General features: G+C 44.5%; 1 protein-coding gene across 1 annotated transcript in view; it reads left to right on the forward strand.

Annotated features, from left to right (window-relative positions):
• Window positions 1–23,941, forward strand: part of LOC126184608 (uncharacterized) — a 104,973-nt gene extending 81,032 nt beyond the window's left edge. Inside the window, exons 2-3 of the mRNA XM_049927061.1 lie at window positions 4,250–4,385; window positions 23,124–23,941. Coding sequence (XP_049783018.1) covers window positions 4,261–4,385; window positions 23,124–23,322 — 324 coding nt within the window. The 5' untranslated portion in view covers window positions 4,250–4,260 and the 3' untranslated portion in view covers window positions 23,323–23,941. The remainder of the gene's footprint in view (window positions 1–4,249; window positions 4,386–23,123) is intronic.
• The last annotated feature ends 4,040 nt before the right edge of the window (window positions 23,942–27,981 follow it).

A 27,981-nucleotide genomic window follows, 5' to 3' on the forward strand; every position in this document is an offset into this window, starting at 1 on the left:
TCAACTATTTCTAGTAAAGTCTGCCGGTTAGGGCCAGAACTTTCTATCACTTCACAAATACTATCTTCCTGTGGGACGAGACGCGGCAAATCCTGCCCGCGCTCCCCATGAACACTTCTCCCGTACAGGCCCCTATAATCTCTTAGTTCGTCGTATAAGTGACCGAACTGCCTTAACCAGACCTCATCCCTCTCTGCATCCCCTCGCTCAATGACGAACGTATTATCCGACATCTGATCTTCTCTCAACAATTGCGAATCATTCTTAAACTCAATCTTCATTTCCGCTGTGGGTGTTACAGCTGCCACTTTATAATCGTTTTCCGGAACACTACTTAAATTGTTCTCACTGACAGTGAATGTATTTTCTACCGCCGTGTCTACAGCTGATCTACTACTTGTGGGCGCACTCCTTTCTCCTAACACTGGCACACTCTCCCGCCGTTGAATATTCCATACGGAATTTTCATAACGACGACACCTGGGTTTTCTCCAGTTATTGGGCCTCCAAAATTTCTCCACGGCCGGTGAACCCCTCACCGGCGTGGCTAATGGTTTCCCTGTCTCGTCCCAGCAGATCTGCTCCCCGGATGCTGCTGAGGCGGCTTATCGCACCCTCTGGCGTTATTACTATCCTGTGAAGCCCGTATCACGTTAGTATGATACTGGTTTCCGTCATTCCTGTTATTATTTACATTGTACCGATTGTTATTACGGTCCGAACCATTATTGTTATTGCTGCCATGGTTGCGGTATGCATTATTCCCATGGTCATCGTTGTGGTTGCTGTGGTTCCCGTTGTTGTTACCACGGCTTCTACCACTATCGCGATTATTGCGCCAATTGTCCTCGCCCTCAACTCTTTCCAGGAAATCATTGATTGTCCTGTAATTGCTTCCTATGTAGCGTTTGTATCATCTGGAAGCTTCTTGTAGAGTTCCCAGACTATTTCGGATTCCGTGGGGCGACCACGCAAATATTCCAACTAGCGGATCCAGCCCTCACAAAACTCCTTCATCGAGCTGCGCGAATTCGCATCGAACGGCCTCGATACGACAAATTCGCGCCAGACACTTTGCTGTTTTTGCTCTGACCAGGATTCAGCCAGAAACAAATTTTTAAACTCGTCAAAAGTCAGGTTGGTAATGTTGAGGTTTAAGCCCCAACGCTTGGCATCACCAGCCAACACATCGATAACCGCATTAATTTTTCACTCATTAGTCCATGATCTGGGTAAAACTCTTTCACAATTTTTAATGAAATCCGTCGGGTGTATACCACCTTTTTTCAAGGGGTCGAACCGCTCCTCTTTCGTCAACAATTCCGAACAATGTGCACAGATTGGCACATAGCTCTGTTTTTCTTCAAGTTTCTTTTCTAATTCCGACACTCTCGTAATTACTTGGCAAGTGGTTGTCGCAAGCGTTTCTACTTCCCTTTTTTTTTCTTCGCAGGTATTAGCCTGCTTCGTCACTTTGGTATCTACTTCGGATACTAAAGCCTTTAAAGTTTCCACCTTCTTTCGATCCTCTTTTTTCACTAATTGAATTTGTTCCGTCACCTTATTCTCGATGATCGGAGCAACTGTTTCTCCTACACTTTTCTCGATTCTGCTAATTTCGGAATAAAAACGAGTATTTATGCTCGCAACTTCCGCCTGAACGCCTACCATTTCCTGTTTAAGATTACCGATTTCGGTATTGATCACAACAATATCTTCTTTGATTTTAGCAACTTTTGTGTTAACAACTCCAACATTGTTGTTAACAACATTAATAGCTTTGTTCTGATTGTCTAGCTTCCGTTCAATTTTTTCAGACTGACTCGTGATTTCGTTAATCAAAACATTCAATAAATCAGTTAAATTCCCAGAAACTACCGGTTTTACTTCCGTAGCGGCTTCCTCTTTAATTGTCCTCCCGTATTCCTCATCAAGAGATTCACATTTGATTTTCACTTCCGTTTCCGAAACATTTTCTAAAGTTTGGAATTCCATTTCTGCTCTTTGTTGCGTTTCGGCGGTCGCGTCTTTCGTGCTAGCCGCCTGCCCCTGAACAATGGGTTCCGCGGTGCGCGTTTCCCACTGTTCGACCGATTGTTCCGTATCCAAGTCTATCAAATTTTGGTAATTGTTGCCTTCACTCATTTTAATAATTTTCAATATAAATGACAAATCTCAAATCTAATTAGGATTCCTCCCTGACGTAACGACCTGTTCGTAACCAATACTTTGTTACGAGATTTGCACCATACAAAATTCGTGTCCAGAACAACCTCAAATCTGAAGATTGTCCTGTCACCAGGTCGCCACGTGTAACCTCCCCCTCACTTATCGACCTTAATGACAGTGAAAAATTAAACCGTGTGTACCTAATGGAAATTTGGGAAAAGCAATCGTCACCGAAGTTAATTTGTCGGTAAAGAGGGAGGAAAGGATTACATTTAAATGAAAGGAAAAATGCAAATTAAACTGGTGGAAACTAATTTTGAAAAGGGGTAAAGTTAATAAAGAAAGTAAATGTGCGGCCGTTACGTTAACAATTAACTAGTGGTAATTAGATATTTGAGATTTGGGGGAAATTATGGTCGCCAGTCCTAAGGACAATTACTATAGTAACTGAAAAAAAAGGTTATTACACATATAATTAGCACTAGAAGCGTGGCAACTGAAGGTTGACACGTGTAGTGTGAAAACTGAACGTTTGTCAGAAGTAATAAATTTCGCTACACTCTGACTTAATTTAGCAAAAGAATTAATAAAACCAGAAAATCGAAAGTTAATTTAGTGACTGAAGTTAATAGTGAGCTTTCTTTCTGAAGCACATCGAAATTCAGTAAAATACGGTTAGTCTTGGACTACCTCAACAATCATTTCAAAAGCTACTTGAATCTACGCAATTTAGAAATAAGAGATTTAACTTTGAACTTGAATTAAATGATTCTGAACAATTAACAATAGTAAAATTTAGTACGTACCAAGCTGAACTGCAGTCACAGGTAAGCTAAAATACGGTAACAAAACTCGCACTCTAAATTTGTGCTTGTGTAATCTAAATATTGTAGCCAGCTATGAATACCTTAACTGAACTTTGAAATTAAAGCAGTGAAATCGAATGATGCTGGCGTTTGAATTTCAACGACACTCGGGTTCATTCCGGAAAAGGAAGGGACCCTGCTTGGTAATGCAATTGGGACAAGGAGCAACAAAGGTTCATGCTACGTTGCTGTAATTTAGTTATGAAAATGGAACAGTTTGAAAAGCTGAGGTCTGCCATACAGTTCTAAAACTTTACGTGCTTCCAGTCTTCCTTGTTGGTTGATTGAAGGTTTGAAGCCGCCGATCGAGGAGGTGGCGACAGTCACTCATTGTCGGCCGTCGCTGTTGCAGAAGCTGGATGTTGGCGCGCCTTCTTCTCGACACGGTCACCAGGCGAAACGGGCTCTTGATGAGCGCCAGCTAATGCTTCCCGTCCGTGACACCGTGTCAGAAACTATCATAGCAAGTCGAGCGCAATTACATGCTGCCCAACCCCGAAAACGCGGCAACTCGCGGGAGCGTCACACAACACACCTGCTCTACTGCACTACCCCAGCCAGACTCCGCTCTGCTGGCGCTCCACGCGACAGAGTTAACACTACCAAAGATCCTCAACACTTTGGTTCTCCACACGACCTATCGATGTATTCGTTCGATAGCATAGTTTTCCCTAGGCCAGACCCAGCGTAAAATACAAATAATATTCACAAAACAAACCAACATAAATGCGTAAATATATATATATACAAACAGTAAAACAATTACAATATATAAAGAGACAGAAATGTCATATCTTCAGGTGACAAAATAAGGAAAAAAAATGTGCAGTGCAATGGATGGAAATAGGAGGATATGCATTTCCGGCGTTACAAGTGGTTGGACAGAAATATGGAAACACCACAAACACAGTACATTACGCTACATAACACGAGTTAGGAAGTCCGTTGGCATTCAAAACAACTTCCAGTCGTCTTTGAATGGATAAATACATGTCCTGCATGGTTTTCAAGTCCTCCTCATTCTTCCTGTAAAACAGTGGCGAGTTCAATTAAAGATAATGGAGGTGGAGGTACATAAACTCATCTGCGTTTTGCTGGCTTTACAGCAGTAAGCGTTATACAGTTTAAATATGTGTAGAGTAAGTGAAATGCAAATAATTGTATTATGTATGACTTCTGGTAGAAAGAAATTAAGAACTTTAATTTTATTTCAGAGGGAGTCACCATGAAAAGGATCAATGATCAAATCGAAGATGCACCCCGTACCCTTGACATACATACTTTGACATCTACCCCGTCCACATTCGGGTCTATGCAGATGGGTAGTGCGGGGAATATCTCTCAAGTTTCGTAAGTATCAAATACCTCTCGATAAGACACAAAAATTATATTTATAGGAAATATAATCTTTCTGGACATACTTTCTGTAATGTATCGTGTTCATTGAATGCTTAACGCATTCTTATTTTTTCCAACAGAACACAGAAAGTGTTTACAAAAAGATAAAATGATGTATTCGTAACCGGGAGATTTAGATACGATTTAATTCCGGTCAGATTTGGTTAGCCTGAAGAAATTGCAGATGCACGGGGTGAATGTCTCGTCTGCATATTCATCATCATGTAAGGTTAGCATACCATGCCATTGGAATGTTATTACCAAACCTACAACCAAAATATGTAACATCTGACTCATTCCTCTTATTATGCTCTTTCATTCCCTCACTATTCTTGCAGGTGTTACCTTACTTTAAGAATGACAATCAATTACGAGATCTTGTAAATATTTTAATAGCCACTTCATTTAATTTTCAGTAGTTATACGTTTTTTGGGACGTAATTTCCTTTTAGAGCCTGTTTTACGTACACCATATTCCCGTCTACTCGAGTCTAATAGGTAATGACTTTATGATAGCACGCTTATTAAGAAATATTTTTTATATATCTTTATGAATGATTTCCTCACAAAGTAACTTCACAGAAAACTAAGGCATTTTTGTAAGTTTTCTAGTAATTCGTAATAAATGACATAGAAACTATGCTTCTATTTGGATTTAAGTGCACATTGATGATATGAGTATTCAACGGAAAGGCGTGTTTTGCAAATCACTGCCCACATGCTCTAGCGAAGAACGTTATATATGAAATGTAATGCAAAGGACTTCTACCTTTAAATTAAGCTCCATTGCTGATGACTTTATATCCTATATTTTCAGGCCGGTTCTCAAAACTATAGTAAAACTTTTCGGCAAATTTTACTGTAGGAGCTGTCAAACGGTATAATATCCTTAGCTATCGGGATCATGGTCTTATTTCCCAAAGGATATTGAAGCTAGATGAAATTTTGAAATTCTGTTATGGTGATATACGAGACGTGTTTTTAAAGTAAGTACCGTTTTGAAATTTAAAAAAGACGTGCTAAGATATCTCAATAATTTTATTTTTACATGAAAGCCTGTACCTTAATCTAATTTTCTACATAATTTCCGTCAATATTAAGGCACTTGTCATAACGTTGTACCAGTTTTTCAATACCCTCCTCATAGAAGTCTGCCGCCTGATTTGTCAACCACTGTATCACCACTGTTTTGACTTCGTCATCGTCTTAAAAGACGCTGACTGCCTAGGTGTTTCTTCAAGCGCAGGAACAGATGGTAGTCACTGGGCGCAAGATCGGGGCTGTACGGAGGATGATCTAGAGTTTCCCATCGCAAAGATGTGATGAGATCTTTGGGCTGATTCGCCACATGAGGACGGGCATTGTCTTGCAGCAAAACGATGCCCTTGCTCAACTTCCATGGACTGTTGCTTTGATTCTGGTGTAACGTACGCCACCCATGTTTCATCACCCGTAACAATTTGGCTTAAGAAATCATCACCGTCGTTGTCGTACCGCTCAAGGAAAGTCAATGCACTGGCTAAACGTTTGGTTTTGTGCACATTTTGTGCAACATTTTCGGTACCCAACATGCGCACAATTTTCGATAAGTGCTCTGTCACATTGCCATACAAAACATTACGAGAAACATTAGGAAAGTCATCCCTCAAGCAGGAAATCGTAAAGCGTCTGTTTTCTCTCACCTTATTGTCCACTTCCAGCACCAAACTTTCATTAACGACCGAAGGACGCCCACTCCGTTGTCCATCATGCACATTTGTGCGGCCACCTTTAAATGCTCTCACCCACTTTCTTACCATTCCATCACTCATAATGTTTTCTCCGTAAACTGCACAGATCTCACGATGAATATCGATCGCTTTTAGGCCTTTAGCACTAGTAAATCTTATAACAGCCCGTACTTCGCAGTCGGCGGGACTCACAATTATCGGAGGCATCTTGAACACTCAGTACAGAACATGAACAAGGAAGAATCAGACTGTAATGGCGTCGGTACGTAGATTAAGGTACAGGCTTTCATGTAAAGATAAAATTATTGAGATACCTTAGCAGGTCTTTTTTTTTAATTTCGAAACGGTACTTATTTAAAAACATACTCGTAATTGTTGTGACAGTAGCATTTTTACTAGAGGCTAATACTTCTCGACGTTACTTCAAGAAGTCAACCAAATTGTGCAGACTTATTACCAAATTTATAGCTGCATTTAGCAGTTGAATGCATGCCATCGGTATGTTCATATCTGTTTTCTGAGACGGGCTGAATAAAATGCTCCTGGGTCGAGCGAGTAAACTCAACCGTAAGGTGACTTGCTGCTTTTCACAGCACTAGGTGCAAGCGCTGCACTTCCTCAAAGCGAGGTACTGAGCAGTCTTTACAAGTTATCTTGCTAATTCATCGTTCTCTATCTTCAGACTGTAAGTACCCCTCTTAAAGTACGTCACATGGTAGCACATCACAGAGACCTGGTAAAAGTACACATAATGTAAATTTCTTGTATAAATGCCTAGTTCAGTTCAAATGTTCCTTGGGTAATTGTTTCTTCAGTTGTCCTAGCAGGGAACAGGACCTATCAACACTCTTCAGTAGGATTTACATCGTGGTCGGTAATGTTCTTCGGGATGTCTTCGACAATTTTCTAAACTAAAATTAGCATCGACGCACATTGTTACATTCGATTTTGGCGTTGAATATTTCACAGAAAAATTAATATTCTATCACTGTCTACGGCGTAGGAGATCAGAAGTAAAACTGTAATAGGCTATCATTAAAAAATATTAAGAACAGCGTTTATGAGTCTTCACCACTCAATGAACTACTTCAGTGCCAGAAGTCTTAGTTTATCGTGTATCGATGGCCGAACTCGCCTGCCTGCGGATGCATTTTGAGGTCTTTTTTTTTTAACAAATGACACCTTTTAGGTTATTAATTAGATTTCTGATAGCATTTAAATTGTAACAAGCGTGCATCTATGGCGTTTATAGACTTCTCCTACAACTCCCATTTGAGGCTACTTCACAATGACAACAACATTTTATTATAAACGAAAGTTGCTTGTCAGTAGGGCCTACAGCACGAGCAGAGTCGAAATATGGCATTTTGTAATGAGGCAATTTGCTTGCATTTCGAGATTTCTGCAAAACATGCTTGCCTATTTCGGCTTACAATGCCACTTTGAAGTGTACCTGTGGATGTTGTGAACAGTAAACCTTATTTTCGGCTTACTTATGATCAAGAATGTCATTTTTGTAATTTAGATTTTACTTACGTCTATGCAGAGTTGACGATCACATGGCACCTAGGGGCCAACTGTGAGCTGTCTGTTACGAAATAATATTATTAGAATCACGTAATTTTTTTCTGATAAGTGTTTGACAGCTAGAATCTTAGATGCTTACAGACTTTTTATCTTTGAGTACCAGGGATGGAGTGTTTGTAGCATAGCTATTATTTGGTTAAAATTTTTATGTATTTGTTATTTGTGATTTCATCTCTTTAACCTTTCTCGTGGTAGGCAATTTCAATAAAATTTTCTAAGTAGGGCTTGAGTTGCAAGTCAGTTTGTTCACTGACCAGGCCGTTCGCGAAATTTCTCGTATCTGTGTATATCTCTAATTCGTCCAAAATGTTCACGGAACGTCATTTAGATATTCTGTGTAAAATTTGTAAAGTGTTTTCAATGTGTTCTGCTTTGTCGTTTTCATTTTTAAGGTGTTGGTCGAAAGTTGAATAATTGCTTTCTCATGATCTCGCATGTTCTTTAAATCTAATGTTGATGTTTCTTCTTGTCTGTCTGATTTAGAATTTCTTTAAGTTTTCACAAAACATTTTGGAGAGTCCTGCGTTCGGAAATTCTGAGATTTTGACTTTTCCTGATCGAATTAATATTTTCAGGTCACTGGTCGTGTGGAATGCTAATTTTACGTTTGTGTTATGTAAAAGTTTGTTCATTTTATTCATTGTGTGGCCCAAATAATTTTTTTGCATTTACTTTTGTTGGTTGTACATTATGGGTACTACACCTGGGTGAGAATTATTTTTTGTGGTGTTTATTATAGGCATTACAACAAACGTGGAACGAATTCAGAAGCGCGTCGCTAAGATCGTAACAAGTTGATACAAGTCTCACGGAAATGCAACACAGATGTCCATGAAAATACATTGGGTAAATTGTAGAGAACTGGTGGCCAAGAAAGCTGAGAAAGTTCAGGGCATGACATCGCTCCATGCGCTAGTGGAGTAAGACAGACAGTCGCTAATATTCGTACGAAATTTGGTCTGCTATACATTGTATACTGACACGCGGAATTTACTCTGACCGACAAAGAAAGTGAAGAACCCAGAAATGGAGGTAAAAACGAAATGAAACTTCGCAGGGTGGGATGGTATGTCATGCTATTTCAGTAATTACAACATCGAGTCAAATTTGGAAAGAGCTCGGCAGTATGATCTCAGTTATCATTAGGAGCTGCCCTCTCTCTGGCCTGGATGCGTACACTGATTCCCTGGGACAGGTGTTGTAGAGCCTCTCATGAGGCAACGTAGCCCACAACCCTTGTAACTGGTTCTTGATATTGTACTGTGTCTGTATAGTACAGACTTCTGCTTGTATTTTAAACCACAGCACTGGGTGGTGATAAAGTCCCACCTAAAGATTGCCCTTTCTCGAGTAACACACCAATACTTAGTACAACGGTCATTATGCACTGACACAAAAAATCTGAACTTCAAGAAGGAGCTGTGTGACACAAAGTTCGAAGGAGAGCTTCTACATATGAAAGATGACGTCTCTTCAAATGTTGTGCCAGTAGGATAAGAGTATTGCTAGATGCCCCACTCTCTCTTTTCAAGCATTTATCCTGACTGGCGGGGTCTGCTGTTACGGTTAACCGGATTTGGCGTGTTAATTTTGAGGGGTGGCTGGATGCCCTTCCTGTCGCCATGCAGTACCCCCCGGGATGGAATGTGTGCACCCCAACTGTCTGCAGCTAGTGTAATCCATGGAATAGTGGGCTCTGAGCACTATGGGACTTAACATCTATGGTCATCAGTCCCCTAGAACTTAGAACTACTTAAACCTAACTAACCTAAGGACATCACAAAACACCCAGTCATCACGAGACAGAGAAAATCCCTGACCCCGCCGGAAATCGAACCCGGGAACCCGGGCGTGCATGGAATAGTGCGAACGTGAAGCAAATATCTGCAAGTCGTGTATCTGAGGCGGAACGTGGAGACCAGCCCGGTATTCATTTAGCGGGATGTGGAAAACCGCCTAAAAACCACATCCAGGCTGGCTGGCACACCGGCCCTCTTCGTCAGTCCGCCGGGCGGATTCAATCCGGGGCCGGCGCGCCTACCGGAGACCAGAAAGCAGGGCGTTAGCGCTCTCGGCTACCCTGGCGGGTTATTAGATGCGCCTCTATGAGGATGCAAATTAGGTTTGATTTCAATACACGCAGTAAAGGTCGTGAGCCTTAGTTGTCTTTGAGATTTGGCGTGATGAGTTGATGTTAGTCAAGAATGCCTTTAATATGACAGAGACGCCATTACCAACATCACACTGAGCCGTGTAATAGGGCTACGAGAAGCTTGATGTTCATCTTGCGATACCGCAGAAAGACTTGGCAGGATTGTAGCCACTGTAGATGATTGCTGGCAGCGGTGGTCACGAGGATATACAGTCACAAGAAGACCGAACTCCGGACGGCTACTTGGCACTACCGAAAGCAAAGATCATCATGTTCGGCGTATGGCTTTGGCGCATCGTACAGCACCTATCTGCAGCAGCAATCCTAGCAGCAATTGGCACAGCAGTGACACAACGAACTCTTACAAATCGGTTACTTCAAGGGCAGCTCCATGCTAGACGTCCTGTAGCGAGCATTTCACTGAGCCAGCCGTTGTGGCCGAGCGTCTCTAGGCGCTTCACTCGGGACCAGCGCTGCTGCCACGGTCCCAGGTTCGAATCCTGCCTCGGGCATGGATGTGTGTGATGTCCTTAGGTTAGTTATGTTTAAGTAGTTATAAGTCTCGGGGACTGATGACCTCCGATGTTAAGTACCATAGTGCTCAAACCATTTTTGAGCAATTCACTGACCTCAAACCACCGCCGTTTGCCACTTCCGTGGAGGGCAGGTGAAGGTCCGTAGTGTTTTCTGATGAAAACTCGTTCTGCCTCGGTGTCAGTGATGGCCGAGTGTTGGTTAGAAGGTGGCCAGTTGACAGCATGCAGCCGACCTGTCTGTGTGCTAGAAACACTGGACCGACACCTGGAGTTGTCGTCTGGTGTGTGATTTCGTATGCCAGTGAGAAAACCCTCGTAGTTATCCCACGCATCCTGAATGGAAATCTGTATGTCAATCAAGTGCTTCGATCTGTTATGTTGCCATTCATGAACAGCATCCCGTCGGGTGTTTTCCAGCAGGATAACACTCGTCCACATACCGCTGTTGTAACGCAACATGCTCTCCACAGTGTCGACATGTTGACTTCCCCCGAACCAACCAACTGTCGTATCGGCCGCCGCACAGCAGCCGTCAACTCGGTGCGGCACACAACGAGTACCTCTGGCGCCGCACACGATGTCAACAACTGGCGCCAGTGAACGCGTCGTCGCGGGGTTAGCGGCAGCGTACACACCACTACAGATACGGATTACCCTGGCGGCGCTGCCCTTGCCCCCAGAGTGAGCAACTGTATAAGGGCGCCATCTACCAGCACTCTGATTGGCCGGACCTGCGGATTTAAGTGAGCTTCCTGAGCCCGTTTAACCAGTTCGACCTTCGCCGATGACTGTGTTATTACCCGGCTGCCGGATTCACGACGACCGAACCGTACTGTGGCCTCCCTGGCTGGAAACTTGCGGCGCGTCGGTGTCGACTGGTTGGCAGTGGTTTGCACTTGTATTCTCTACTAGTGACTCTGATTTCTCCTTGGCGCTACAGCCAGCGAAGTGTTGTGTAGTCGTACATAAGTTTTGTTTTGAGTGACAGAAGGTCAAGTGAATTTGGTTATCACGGAATATTTGTTGTGTTATAGTGCGGACATAACACCAGCCAACCAACCAAGTGCAACTGGCATGGAACTGTATTCCACAAAGTGCCACACGTCATCTGAATGCACGTATGCAAGCGTGAATTCGTGCATTCAAGTGTCTCGTGGCTGCACCGGTTATTAATGCACCAGAATTTCACATTTGCAATGGCTTACCTCGCGCTTACATTAACCTGAGATCTTGCAATGTTTAGCACACTGGACTCGCATTCGGGAGGACGACGGTTCAATCCCGTCTCCGGCCATCCTGACTTAGGTTTTCCGTGATTTCCCTAAATCGCTTCAGGCAAATGCCGGGATGGTTCCTTTGAAAAGGCACGGCCGATTACCTTCCCCACCCTTCCCTCTAATGACCTCGTTGTCGACGGGACGTTAAACACTAATATCCTCCTCCTCCTCCTCTTGCAATGTTTATGTTAGCTTTATGTTACCTAGACGAGTGTATTACTGAAATTTCATTACTCTAGATTAATTATTTTTTGGTATTACGTTTTTTCTTTCCATCAATGTAACTCGATAATTCAGATCGTGTGCTTTATTTAGCGCAGCGCGCATTATAAAGCACTGGAGACGCAGTCCGCAGGCATGGCAGACGGGGGGTGGGGGGTGAGGGGTGGAGGGATGGGAGGGGGGGTTACTTTCCACAAAGTCCGGTAATACTAAATAGAATAATGAGACGATCTACTAATAATACTAACGCAAGAAATGCATTTGGACAGTATCTACGTAAGTCTCTGCGTACTGTTCTACGCGGCTAGAGGGGTAATTGATTGTCCTCCTGTACAGCAGCTGTTGCAATCTTCTGGGAAAAGCAACTTTCCCCACCACGATCTATGCTCGCATTACATATTGCAGACAGACTGAATCTTCCAGCATTTCCTGTCCAGTTCTCTTATGTGAGTAGACAAAATAACATCACTGATCTCGTGTTTATAGTGCAGTTATTTTCTGTTTGTTAACTGAGTACTTAGTTGTTAAGGGAGATTATATGTCAAATATATGCCAATAAACAAAGGCTCTGTATATTGAGCAAGCAGTCAAGGCAACAAAAGAAAAATTCGGAGTAGGTACTAAAATCCATGGAGAAAAATAAAAACTTTGAGGTTCGCCGATGACATTGTAATTCTGTCAGAGACAGCAAAGGACTTGGAAGAGCAGTTGAACGGAATGGACAGTGTCTCGAAAGGAGGATATAAGATGAACATCAACAAAACCAAAACGAGGATAATGGAATGTAGTCGAATTAAGTCGGGTGATGCTGAGGGAATTAGATTAGGAAATGAGACACTTAACGTAGTAAAGCAGTTTTGCTATTTGGGGAGCAAAATAAATGATGACGGTCGAAGTAGAGAGGATACAAAATGTAGACTGGCAATGGCAAGGAAAGCGTTTCTGAAGAAGAGAAATTTGTTAATATCGAGTATAGATTTAAGTGTCAGGAAGTCGTTTCTGAAAGTATTTATATGGAGTGTAGCCACGTATGGAAGTGAAACGTGGACGATAAATAGTTTGGACAAGAAGAGAATAGAAGCTTTCGAAATGTGGTGCTACAGAAGAATGCTGAAGATTAGATGGGTAGATCACATAACTAATGAGGAAGTATTGAATAGGATTGGGGAGAAGAGGAGTTTGTGGCACAACTTGACTAGAAGAAGGGATCGGTTGGTAGGACATGTTCTGAGGTATCAAGGGATCACCAATTTAGTACTGGAGGGCAGCGTGGAGGGTAAAAATCGTAGAGGGAGACCAAGAGGTGAATACACTAAGCAGATTCAAAAAGATGTAGGTTGCAGGAGGTACTGGGAGATGAAGAAGCTTGCACAGTATAGAGTAGCATGGACAGCTGCATCAAACCAGTCTCAGGACTGAAGACCACAACAACAACAAAAACAAACAAAGGATGAGAAGTATCTCATTGGAAGAGTGGTTTCCTCAGTGACCTTGGTAGTGTTGGTGGGAAAGTAATCGGGTTGGTAAATGTGGGACCTTGCTGCTATCTATCTTTGCCAACATAATGTAAACGTGTATAATTGTGTTTTAGTCATCCTGGGGTGAATTAATGAATGACCAGTACAAAGTTTCCGCACTGCTCCACCATTAAATACGAGGGTAATCGCAAAAGTAAGACCTCCTATTTTTTTTTATAAGTACAGAACTGTTTGTTTGGCGGTTGGTCACACTGTTATGAAGAGTGCGCTGTGTCTGAAGATGCGCGCGCCGCGCCTGAGGCGCTCAGTTTTGGATGCCGTTGAGAATGGTGTTCCCGTTGGATGTTACCGCCAAGTGCGAATTGCGCGTAGTTATTCGGTTTTTGAACGCAAAGGGCACTGCGCCAATTGAAATCCATCGCCAATTGACGGAAGTATATGGCGAGTCGTGCATGGATGTTCGTAAGTGGTGTAGGGAGTTTGCAGCTGATCGGACCGAAATTCACGACGATCAAAGGAGCGGAAAACCGTCAATTTCTGAGAAGACAGTGTTGAAGGTTGAGCAAAGCATGCGTGAAGATCGGCGGATCACCTTGGACGATCTCTGCACGTTGGTTCCTGAGGTTTCCCGAAGCACCGCTCACAGAATTTTAACGGAAACATTGAACTACCGGAAGGGGTGCGCAAGATGGGTGCCACGCGTGCTGACTGAGGACCACATGCGGCAACGAGTTGATGCTCCCCGCGCATTTCTTCACCGCCTTGCAGTCGAACAGGACAACTTTATGGACTCAATTGTCACGGGTGACGAGACCTGGGCATACCACTTTACACCTGAGACCAAGCAACAATCACGCCAGTGGCGGCATCCTTCTTCGCAAAATGGCGGCGAGCTGGTATGCCATGGGCATACAAAAACTGCCACAGAGTCTACAAAACTGCATCGACAGAAATGATGATTATTTCGAAAAATAGCTAAATGTTCAAGCTGTAAACTTATGTAAACCATTGTAGAAATATACAGATCTATGTACTTATAAAAAAAATAGGAGACCTTACTTTTGGGATTACCCTCGTATGTTACCGGTAGGCTGTATAAATCTCTTACATTCCGAAACTGCTGCCACTTGTAGAATGGGCTCCAATGAGTGGAGCCACTATCAACTTCTGTGCCGAGGTTTATACAACAGTTTCCGTCAGACAACCGAAGTTAAGCATCTACATCAAAACTCCGCAAGCCACCTGACGGTGTGTGGTGGAGGGTACTTTGAGTATCTCTATCGGTTCTCCTTTCTATTCCAGTCTCGTATTGTTCACGAAAAGAAAGGTTGTCAGTATGCCTCTGTGTGGTATCTAATCTCTCTGATTTCATCCTCATGGTCTCTTCGCGAGACACATATTAGAGGGAGCAATATACTACTTGACTCCTCGGTTAAGGTATATTCTCGAAACTTCAAAAAAAGCCCGTACCGAGCTACTGAGCGTCTCTCTTGCAGAGCCCTCCCATGGAGTTTATCTATTATCTTCGTAACGCTTTCGCGATTACTAAATGATCCTGTAACGAAGCACGCTGCTCTCCGTTGGATGTTCTCTCTCTCTTCTATCAACCATATCTGGTACGGATCCCACACCGGTGAGCAGTATTCAACCAATGGGCGAACAAGTGTACTGTAACCTACTCCCTTTGTTTCCGGACTGAATTTCCTTAGGATTCTTTCAATGAATCTCAGTCTGGCATCTGCTTTACCGACGATTGATTTTATATAGTCATTCCACTTTAAATCACTCGTAATGCCTACTCCCAGATAATTTATGGAATTAACTGCTTCCAGTTGCTGACCTGCTATATTGTAGCTAAATGATAAAGGATCTTTCTTTCTATGTATTCGCAGCACATTACACTTGTCTACATTGAGGTTCAATTGCCATTCCCAGCACCATGCGTCAATTCGCTGCATATCCTCCTGCATTTCAGTACAGTTTTCCATTGTTACAACCTCTCGATATACCACAGCATCATGCGCAAAAGCCGGCTGGAGTGGCCGTGCGGTTCTAGGCGCTACAGTCTGGAACCGCGTGACCGCTACGGTCGCAGGTTCGAATCCTGCCTCGGACATGGATGTGTGTGATGTCCTTAGGTTAGTTAGGTTTAAGTAGTTCTAAGTTCTAGGGGACTGATGACCACAGCAGTTAAGTCCCATACTGCTCAGAGCCATTTGAACCATGCGCAAAAAGCCTCAATGATCCTCCGATGTTCTCCACAAGGTCATTTATATATATTGTGAATAACAACGGTCCTACGGCACTCCCCTGCGCCATATCTGAAATTACTCTTACTTCGGAAGACTTCCCTCCATTGAGAATGACATGCTGCGTTCTGTTATCTAGGAACTCTTCTATCCAATAATACAACTGGTCTGATAGTCCATATTCTCTTACTTTGTTCATTAAACGACTGTGGGGAACTGTACAAAACGCCTTGCGGAAGCCAAGAAACACGACATCTACCTGGGAACCCGTGTCTATGGCCCTCTGAGTCTCGTGGACGAGTAGCTGGGTTTCACACGATCGTCTTTTTCGAGACCCATGCTGATTTCTCCAAAGTAGATTTCTAGTCTACAGTAAAGTCATTGTACTCGAACATAATACGTGTTCCAAAATTCTGCAACTGATCGACGTTAGAGATATAGGTCTATAGTTCTGCACATCTGTTCGACGTCCCTTCTTGAAAACGGGGATGACCTGTGCCCTTTTCCAATCTTTTAGCACTGGCCACTGCGTCTATCTGCTCATTTACATACATACCCCACAAGCCTCCGTACGGTGCGTGGCGGAGGGTACGCTGTACCTCTGCTAGTCATGTACTTTCCTCTTTTACTCGCAAATAGTGCGATAGAGAACGACTGACTATATGCTTTCATATGAAACCTAACTTCTCTTATCTTACCTTCGTGGTTCCTACGCGAAATTTATGTTGGTGGCAGTGGAATCGTTCTGCATTCAGCTTCAAATGTCGGTTCTCTAAATTTTCTTAATAATGTACCTCGGAAATAACGTCTCTTTCCCTCCGGGGATTTCCGTTTGAGTTACCGTAGCATGTCCTTATTACTTGTGTGTTTTCCTAACCTACTGATAACAAATTACTTTAATGTTTTCCTTTAATCCGAACAGGCGCCGAATCAAAACACTCGATCAGTACTCATGAATGGGTCCCACTAGTGTCCTATATGCGGTCTCCCTTACAGGTAAACCACACTTTGCTAAAATTCTCCAAATAAACCCAAACTGACCATTCGCCTTCCCTACTACTATCCTTAAATGCCGGTTCCACTGCATACCGACCTAAAATATTACGCCCAGACATTTAATCAACGTGACTAACAAGGGGACCCTCCATAGTGTAAATCACGGATTTTGATGCGCTTCAAATACGTTGTAGAGGCACTTATCCTGAGTACCTGGCTATTCGGTGTTTCAGCGACGGGCCTTGGTTTTTGAGAAAATCAATTTTGAAGTTCATTGAGCGCTTTGTATATCCGTAACGTTATGTATATTCCGAGCAAGTCAGCGTCGTGCATCGGTAAATGTTCGCGGCTACCGCGCTAGAGGTACCGTGTTCAAATCCTGCTCCCAGGTATTTCTTTATGTATGCAAGAACTGTCCAGAAAATTCGGTTTTAACGTTCAAAAACGCGTAGACTAATTAACTGCGAAATGCAGAAGTGTAGTCGGGTCCTGCACAAAATTCGTGAAGTTCTCGAAACGGATGTACGAAGAATTTTTGGCTTCTGTAATTCTTCCGTATGTGGAACAGATAATTTTTTTCTACGTTACCGATTCCGGCGGAGGGCAAACCGTTTAAACTCTATACGATCATCTATTCACTGATGAAAGGAAAGCGAGCACCTGCACCGTAAAAGTGGTCCCACCAAAGTGCACTCCTCATTGCCAGCCCTGCGATGTTTATTTTTACCGACAGGTGAAAATCTTCACGAAAATTATTCAGAATGCTGCCGACTTGATGAAAGACAATATAGAGATCGCTTCTAGGGAAGATTCGATAAAATTACATTCGCTTATCCTACATCAATTCAGCACACCTAATTTTAAAAGCATCATTAGATACCCATGGTTGGCATCGAAATTAGCGGATGAAAGAGAAATCTTTTTGAATGCAAAAGTATTATGTTTCCCAGTATCGCTCATGAGGAAACCGTGCGTCTGCAAGACTGTTGCTTTCATAACATGCGCATGATGCGAAAATTTGTGCTTCGGTTGTTTCTATGATAAGTATCACCCACAATAGTGTTCTGGCACATCAAGCAGTGTGGACGATGAAAAATAAGGTTTTGTAATATTGTATGACAGAAAAAAATAATAACAGAATATATCTTTATAATTTCACACACCTTACATTTTTTTTTGGTATTCTTTGAAATAAAATTGAAATATTCGGTAGATTTTGGAAAAAAAAGTACACGAGCAGGAATCGAACACAGTATCTCCAGCACGGTAGCCGTGAACCTGAACCGCTGAGCGACGCCGACTTGCTCGGAAAACATACACTCCTGGAAATTGAAATAAGAACACCGTGAATTCATTGTCCCAGGAAGGGGAAACTTTATTGACAAATTCCTGGGGTCAGATACATCACATGATCACACTGACAGAACCACAGGCACATAGACACAGGCAACAGAGCATGCACAATGTCGGCACTAGTACAGTGTATATCCACCTTTCGCAGCAATGCAGGCTGCTATTCTCCCATGGAGACGATCGTAGAGATGCTGGATGTAGGCCTGTGGAACGGCTTGCCATGCCATTTCCACCTGGCGCCTCAGTTGGACCAGCGTTCGTGCTGGACGTGCAGACCGCGTGAGACGACGCTTCATCCAGTCCCAAACATGCTCAATGGGGGACAGATCCGGAGATATTGCTGGCCAGGGTAGTTGACTTACACCTTCTAGAGCACGTTGGGTGGCACGGGATACATGCGGACGTGCATTGTCCTGTTGGAACAGCAAGTTCCCTTGCCGGTCTAGGAATGGTAGAACGATGGGTTCGATGACGGTTTGGATGTACCGTGCACTATTCAGTGTCCCCTCGACGATCACCAGTGGTGTACGGCCAGTGTAGGAGATCGCTCCCCACACCATGATGCCGGGTGTTGGCCCTGTGTGCCTCGGTCGTATGCAGTCCTGATTGTGGCGCTCACCTGCACGGCGCCAAACACGCATACGACCATCATTGGCACCAAGGCAGAAGCGACTCTCATCGCTGAAGACGACACGTCTCCATTCGTCCCTCCATTCACGCCTGTCGCGACACCACTGGAGGCGGGCTGCACGATGTTGGGGCGTGAGCGGAAGACGGCCTAACGGTGTGCGGGACCGTAGCCCAGCTTCATGGAGACGGTTGCGAATGGTCCTCGCCGATACCCCAGGAGCAACAGTGTCCCTAATTTGCTGGGAAGTGGCGGTGCGGTCCCCTACGGCACTGCGTAGGATCCTACGGTCTTGGCGTGCATCCGTGCGTCGCTGCGGTCCGGTCCCAGGTCGACGGGCACGTGCACCTTCCGCCGACCACTGGCGACAACATCGATGTACTGTGGAGACCTCACGCCCCACGTGTTGAGCAATTCGGCGGTACGTCCACCCGGCCTCCCGCATGCCCACTATACGCCCTCGCTCAAAGTCCGTCAACTGCACATACGGTTCACGTCCACGCTGTCGCGGCATGCTACCAGTGTTAAAGACTGCGATGGAGCTCCGTATGCCACGGCAAACTGGCTGACACTGACGGCGGCGGTGCACAAATGCTGCGCAGCTAGCGCCATTCGACGGCCAACACCGCGGTTCCTGGTGTGTCCGCTGTGCCGTGCGTGTGATCATTGCTTGTACAGCCCTCTCGCAGTGTCCGGAGCAAGTATGGTGGGTCTGACACACCGGTGTCAATGTGTTCTTTTTTCCATTTCCAGGAGTGTATAATGATACAGGTATAGAAAGCACGCAGTGAAATTCAAAATCGATTTTCTCAAAAACCAAGGCCCGTCGCTAAAAAACCGGATAGCCAGGTACTCTGGATAAGTGCCTCTACAACATATTTGAAGGACATCAAAATCCGTGATTTACATTATGAAGGGTCCCCTGGTAAGTCAAGAACCACACTACTAACGCTGTATTCTAACATACAGGTTTGTTTTCCCCACTCATCTGTCTCAACTTACATTCCTCTACACTGCCATTCAACTCACCAACTAGAAATTTTGTCTGAGTCATCCTGTATCGAAAATGGTTCAAATGGCTCTAAGCACTATGGGACTTAACATCTGAGGTCATCAGTCCCCTAGACTTAGAACTACTTAAACCTAACAAACATAAGGACATCACACTCATCCATGCCCGAGGCAGGATTCGAACCTGCGACTGTAGCAGCAGTGTGGCTCTGGGCTGAAGCACCTAGAACCGCTCGGCCACAGCGGCCGCCCATCTTGTATCCACCTACAGTCACCCAAAGACAGGATCTTCCCATACAACACAGCATCATAACCAAACAGCTGTCCGTCATATCATTTTTGTGTCCAGGAAATAACAGCCCGGGTTCGATCCCAGACCACGTTCCGAGGTTATCTCCGCTTGGAGACTGGTGTTGTGTTGTCCTCCCGTTCCTATTGTCATCACTGACATTCCAGTCATGAAGTGGCTAAACAGGCACTGCCCGAAAGCCAATTAATAAGAAAGAAAATGCAGCTCCGGTCGTGTGGCTTTCTTTGCGTTGGCGCCTGCCGCACATGGGGGTATCTGATGCCAAAAGTTAGCTGTAATTAGTGTTTGCTATTTTTTTTACTGTTAGGCCCTAGAGAACATATTTGTAGGATATAATGTATTTACATAATTTAAAACATGAAATAAAACAAAATTATGGTATTTCTACATCTGCATCTACATTTATACTCCGCAAGCCACCCAACGGTGTGTGGCGGAGGGCACTTTACGTGCCACTGTCATTACCTCCCTTTTCTGTTCCAGTCGCGTATGGTTCGCGGGAAGAACGACTGTCTGAAAGCCTCCGTGCGCGCTCGAATCTCTCTAATTTTACATTCGTGATCTCCTCGGGAGGTATAAGTAGGGGGAAGCAATATATTCGATACCTCATCCAGAAACGCACCCTCTCGAAACCTGGCGAGCAATGCTCTGTAGAGTCACAACTCGTTGTGCCTGACCTGGACGAGGAGCATCTTCCACTGAAGTCACACCATTTGCGAACTTCCTACTCCATTCGTAGACTTGCTGCTGTGACAAACATGCATCACCGTACTGAACCTACATCCGTCGATGAATTTCAATAGGTTTCACACCTTCACTAAGCAAAAACCGAATAACAGAACGCTGTTCTTCCCTGGTGCAAGTCGCAAGTGGGGCGGCCATCTTTATACTGATACTGCGACGGTATGTGTGCATCTGCAATATGCTGCCACCTAGAGGTCGAACGGATGGTAGAGCCACGGGTCGAAGCACATCTGAAATGTAACGTCCGCTGTTCAAAGTGCCGTCGTTGCGAACAAGAGGTGACCGATACGTGTAACCAATGGCATCCCATACCATCTCGCCGGGTGATACGCCAGTATGGCGATGACGAATACACGCTTCCAATGTGCGTTCACCGTGATGTCACCAAACACGCATGCAACCATCATGATGCTGTAAATAGAACCTGGATTCATCCGAAAAAATGACGTTTTGCCATTCGTGCACCCAGGTTCGTCGTTGAGAACACCATCGCAGGCGCTCCTGTCTGTGATGCAGCGTCAAGGGTAACCGCGGCCATGGTCTCCGAGCTGATAGTCCATGCTGTTGCGAACGTCGTCGAACTGTTCGTGCAGATGGTTGTTGTCTTGCAAACGTCCCCATCTGTTGACTCAGACATCGAGACTTGGCTGCACGATCCGTTACAGCCAGTGTTCTCGACTGCTAGTGATACGAGGCTGTTGGGATCCAGCACGGCGTTCCGTATTACCCTCCTGAACCCACCGATTCCATATTCTGGTAACAGTCATTGGATCTCGACCAACGCGAGCAGCAATGTCGCCATACGATAAACAATCACGATAGGCTACAATCGGACCTTTATCAAAGTCGGAAACGTGATGGTACCCATTTCTCCTCCTTAGACGAGGCATCACAACATCGTTTCACCAGGCAACGCCGGTGAACTGCTGTTTGTGTATGAGAAATCGGCTGGAAATTTTCCTCGTATCAGCACGTTGTATGTGTCGCCAGCGGCGCCAACCTTGTGTGAATGCTCGGAAAGGCTAATCATTTGCATATCACAGCATCTTCTTCCTGTAGGTTAAATTTCGCGTCTGTTGAACGTCATCTTCGTGGTGTAGCAATTGTAATGGCCAGTTGTGCAGGGCTTCACAACATACGTGCTCGCGGAGCAAGCTCTGAGCAGCAAGGAGCGAGCATGGAGCAGCGTGAGCACGCTACCCCCACTACTGGACCAGAGCGGAGAGTGGGGAGAGTCATTTGGGGTACATAACAGCTGCCGCCAGTCAATGTAAATCCGCGGCTACCTGCAGGGATATCACTCACGAATTATTACTGTGACAAATGAAACAAATAAAGGAGAATGTACATGTGCCACATAATTTTATTAGCTTAGTGTATGCCTCTACCATCTGTAGACACTGAAACTAAAGAATTCCACGACAATCCTATATTTTCAACACTTTCTTCAACACTACTTAAAATATCACCTCCGGTTGTAGTGTTCTTCATGGCTACTACATCGAGGAGCTCCTCCCTCACCTGAAGATCTCTATTAACACCTCTAATAAATATGGCAAGCTGCACTGTTCCAGTGATATCAACACTTTCGTCCAGAGCTAGAGAATACGCCATGAAATCTTTACATATATTTGCAAGCTGGCTCTGGACGTCGTCTGCCATGTCCTGCATGCGACGCATAATGGTCATGTTAGATAATGGCACAATCCGAAACTGTTCAACTTGAGATGGACACAAATGTTCCGCTGCGACTACCAAACATTATTTTATTATATCGCCATCAGTGAAGGGGCGCAGGGATTTTGCTAAAAAGAAAGCAATTTTGTAACTCACTCTAAGAGCTGCCTCAGTTGATTTTTCTTTGTCGTCCAGATCTTCTTCGGATAGCATCTTTTTAAGTTTAATAACTTCCTGTGCACAATCTGGTCCATCACATTTTCCACGGCCGTAGCCTTTCGCGTGGTACGACATATAATGTGGCTGCAAATTAAATTTCGTCGAAGAATTCAGCGTTTTGTGATATACTAAACATTTTGCAACACCATCTTTTTCTGTAAACACATACAATTCCTCCCAGTGGGGGTTGAACTGCTAAAGCATGGTTGGGGATACACAACGGCGACTTGACATGATTCTTAACTAGCGAAGTGACTGTTAGAGCTAATCGTAGTACTTTAAACGTTACACAGTCGGCGCGAATTCAATAGGCACGCAGCGGCCCTATTCAAACGTGCGCGCGCATTTCCCCTCCCTCCCCTCCCTCCCTACTCCGTGACCTTGCAGCTGCTCGCGAGCACGTGCCTGAGCAGATGCGAGTACTCGCGCTCCAAACCGGCCAGTTGTTAAGCCCTGCAGTAGTGTGTATACAGTTTATTGCGTAATAGTGAAGATGTGCTGAGTGGAGTGGTGTGTTGCAGGACGGTGGTGCGGGAGCAGTACTGCATGTGCCGGCCGCGCACCAAGCTGGAGCGCCGGCTGGTGCTGGTGGTGGCGGCGCTGGGGCTGCTCGTCGTGGGGCTCCTCATCGGGCTCGTCCTCGCGCTCGCCAGGCACAGCCCCGACGTCGACTGCAAGGACGTCATCGCAGCGGCTCACCTCAAATTATTCCGCGTCTGAAGCTGACACCACTTTTTCTACATACACGCGAAACAGTATTCATTCCGCAACGTACGATGTATTTATGGTTTAACTTTTGTATGTCCTGGATGAAATATTTATTATTTACGTACGACTGTTGACATCTCGTGTTCCCAATCAGCTGCTGCCACGCGAACGTCCTGAAAATCCCTGTGAGTAGTTTACCGTCTGGCCGCGTTGGCGCGGTGCGATGCGTCTTCGTTCTAAAAGTTCCTTTGTTGCAATTCTCACATCCCGAGGGCTTATATCGCACTTAGGCATTGAGTAATTACAACAAAATTGCTTTCTCAAAAACAGACATAATGTCTGATAGGATGGCCGCAATCAGTGGTTTTACGGTGTAACTTTTAATCCGTCTTGATTGCAAAATGTTTATTCGTACGACCGGTTTCGGTTTCTCTATAACTATCTACAGATCTGTAAGGATAATGATGTTATGTTAGGTTATGTTAACCGGGGACCCAGAAACGACGGAGAGGCTCCGTCCCCGCCGCAGCCGCAGTGGTACACAACCCCACGACGACTATCGCAGTCCACTTCACCCCTCCGCCGCCCCACACCGAACCCAGGGTTATTGTGCGGTTCGGCCCCCGGTGGACCCCCCCCCCCCCCCAGGGAATGTCTCACACCAGACGAGTGTAACCCCTATGTTTGCATCATAGAGTAACGGTGGTGTACGCGTACATGGAGAACTTGTTTCCGCAGCAATCGCTGACAAACTGTAGCTGAGGCGGAATAAGGGGAACCAGCCAGCATTCGCCGAGGCAGATGGAAAACGGCCTAAAAACCATCTACAGACTGGCTGGCTCACCGGACCTCGACAAAAATCCGCCGGGCGGATTCGTGCCGGGGACCGGCGCTCCTTCCTGCCGGAGAGCAGTGCGTTAGACCGCACGCCCAACCGGGCGAATGATACTAATTTACTACTTCACGAATGCGAGCTTTTTTCATCTCATCTAATCAGCATCAAATGTACCCGATATTTCGGTTACAGAAGTAACCCGTCCAAACACAGCAACTTTCACATGCTGCGCCACATAAATTTGGTTGACAGAATGCTCGTCATTTATAACGTATCAAACGTACCAGACGCCACCTGTCAGTAAAAGTGGTATAATTACTATAAATGACTTGCATTCTGCCAACCAATTTTATGTGACGCAGCATGTGAAAGTTTCTGTATTTGGACGGGTTACTCCTGTAACCGAAATATCAGGTACGTTCAGGTACATTTGATGTTGATTAGATAAGATGAAAAAGGCTCGCATTCGTGAAATAGTAAATAATTTATCATTATCTTTGCAGATCTGAAGATGGTTCTAGAGGACTCGAAACCGGTGATATGAATAAACATTTTGCAATCAAGACGGATTAAAAGTTACATTGTAAAATAGTTTATGTTCTAAATTTGCACCCTTAGTGTAAAAACATTACTGGAAGAAAATTGTCTGACTGATTAGACACAGGCACGTGTTATTCGTTTTAATGTGCAAAGAAAATAGGATTCGTAGTGAACAAAACCATGGTTGTAGAAAATCACTGGTCCGGTGAAGAACGATAATATAACGTCGTTACATTCTTCTGTCACCACATAGTGTGTTTGGAAGTATAGCACAAGAAAACGCGACTGAGCGTGTTATACCGCTGAAGATCATAAAAGTGAAGGAGAGGTGGGAATTTTTATCTTGGCCAAGATTGATGTATGTATCACTATTACTCGATACAGTTACTGTCTGCAAAATCATATGTTAATTTGATAGTAATAGTGATAAATACCTATAATAGCTCACAAATTGTGTACTAAATCTACCCACTGACAAGTATACGCTACTGAGATTTGTGAATTCTGACTCTTAAATATTGCAGAGACGCTTACAAACTACATTTCAAGTTAGTCAATGAGATAAATCCGGAATTTCAAGATTGCTTATGTTATTTAGGAATGCCTGATCAAGTAACAAGTTAAAGCTGACCAACAGTATGGACACAAAAAAGGAATTTACTTACATGGTAATTTATGACACAAGTTATTTATAGCAATGAAATACTTGTAACAAAATTTACTATAGCAATAAAATTAACTGTTAGCTGTAAACATTACATATCCTTTGGGTACCTACATTTGTGCCATGGTTATAAAAAAATCAACAAACAGTTCAAGATCCGGCACAAAATGCGGCTGGAAACGTAATTTAACAAATTTCTGTATGACTAGCTGTGCCTCGCAATTGGGGGGCCACCGCGCAATTAAATCATAAATGTATGTCTGAGTGAAGCTACTCATGTACCACCACAACAAAATGAAAACAGTGAATAGTAGACGGAGCGTGAATGAGAAGAGTGGCACATTGAAGTTTACAAAATAATGACAGGTTTTATTAACCCATTAGTAACTACAACTAGCTGATAAATCCTACACAAAAATGAAAAACAAAAATGAGATAAGGAATAGTGTTCGATAGGCAAAGCATATATTGGAGTGGAAGCTGTACAAACTCTCCCATGAATTAATCCTTTTTACAACGAAATCTGACTCTGTTTATTTGAATCCACTGTGACGCCTAACTCTAGTTAAATATAATCAACTATACCACACTCTGCGGTTTACCCGAAAACAGGGAGCTGTGAATATCAAATGGTTCTTGAGCACTATGGAACTTAACTTTTGAGGTCATCAGTCCCCTAGAACTACTTAAACCTAACTAACCTAAGGACATCACACACAGCCATGCCCGAGGCTGGATTCGAACCTGCGACCGTAGCGGTCGCGCGGTTCCAGACCGTAGCGCCTAGAACCGCTCGGTCACTCCGGCCGGCCTGTGAATATCATTTAACAACCCTACACTGGTGAAGCAGTTCTTTACCCTTTCACCTTGATTCAGGCGGTAGCAGAAAACGGCGCGCTGTGGGCGAGAAATGGTGGCTGCGGCAGCTGTAACGTTCTGACGAGTCCACGAAAGTATGCGAACTACACGGTCTGGCGTTCTGATTATCAGAACGCAGGAATCTTCCCTATCAGAGCCCTGAAATCCCGAAAGATTTCAGTGTGAGGTGCACCCATTCGCTGATCTGGCCAAACCATTTTGACTCACAGGCACGATGATGCAAGCTGCAATTGTGAAACGTCAGTTGGCCGATGCAGGATGAATAAGTTCTACCTCGTGGCACACGATATGTCCAAGATAATATGCAAATCCACTGTCTGTACAGAGGGAAACTGCCACAGGCTCTTAGTCCATCACAAGATACAGACCACAAGTCTCACCCACTAAGGAAAGACGTGAAGATCTCCAGCAGGGGAGGTGCAGAAGATGAAGATCCCGAAGAATCACCACCACTTTCCACTAAGCCTCGGTATGGGAGCCAAAACAGGAAAACGAAAACCGTCCCCACATTGCACAAACCAATCGAACTGTCTTCTTCTGAACGAATCTCTTCTCTTGACGGTTCTGTTGGCTTGGTAGCCAATCTAGACACATGACCGGGGTTCCCGCACTGGGGGAATAAGCCTCTACTTTTCATATCCTGACAGAAGCCAATCAGCGACTCCAAATCTGTCTTGTTTGTAAAAAGAAGATTGTAGACTATAGAGGCATCGTTCTCACGGTAACCACGGCCACGTTTTGGCAAAAAACATCTACCTACATGGGACCAACGTCCCTCATTTACGGAGTGATCCAATCTTTCCAGACCTACCATTTCCAGTTTCTGAAAGAAAACTGTTAAGCTTCCCAGGCCCTGAAATATGTGCTTTTGCCGGTCACTAAAAGAACCTGACTACTTCCTGGCGTCAGGGGAACAGGGATTGCAGTGGTATCTCCACTGTATGTCAGCTACTGTGGTTCAAATGGCTCTGAGCACTATGGGACTTAACATCTCAGGTCCTCCTGAACTTACAACTACTTAAACCTAAGTAATCTAAGGACATCCCACACATCCATGCCCGAGACAGGATTCGAACCTGCGACCGTACTCCAGCTACTCTTTTAGTATCATCCCACCTTCTAACATGAGAATGTACAGAGCTGTATGGCCTTCCTGTCATTTACACAATAGCTCAGTTTACAGCAGTTTTTTTGAAATGATACCCTCCACCCAGCTGTCTTCCACGACAGACTGGCGCCAGGCCCAGGTAAAATGTTTTGTAAACTGCCGCTCTTGTGTCCGATCCTAAGCAGAAGTAGAAGAGAACTTTGGCCAGAAGCCCTCTGCAGGTAAGAAACACTGAACACTGTTTCCAAGAATGACTTGCTCAGCTAGGTCACTGTGCTCACCATTTGCGGCCCCAATTCATCTCATTTCCTCTTCCTGGTCTCACCTTGGTGCAAACTTCCTACAGCTTACACATGCAGTAACAAGAACATTCTACCCACAATTTCTTCACGCAGAAAAAGCCATTAACCATATGCAGGAAATGTTGGACTGGGTAACACCGAGATCACACCCTAAAATATGAAAGTTAATCTGACTGACGGTATTGTTAAAATGAGAGACTAGTGTGCCTCCTCTCGCTACGTCCCCGTTATCCAAACTGGACTCGCATTCGGGAGGACGACGGTTCAATCCCGCGTCCAGCCATCCTGATTTAGGTTTTCCGTGATTTCCCTAAATCGCTCCAGTCAAATGCCGGGATGGTTC

This window comes from Schistocerca cancellata, chromosome 4 (genome assembly GCF_023864275.1).
Source record: "Schistocerca cancellata isolate TAMUIC-IGC-003103 chromosome 4, iqSchCanc2.1, whole genome shotgun sequence".
In the NCBI taxonomy this organism is placed as follows: domain Eukaryota; kingdom Metazoa; phylum Arthropoda; class Insecta; order Orthoptera; family Acrididae; genus Schistocerca; species Schistocerca cancellata.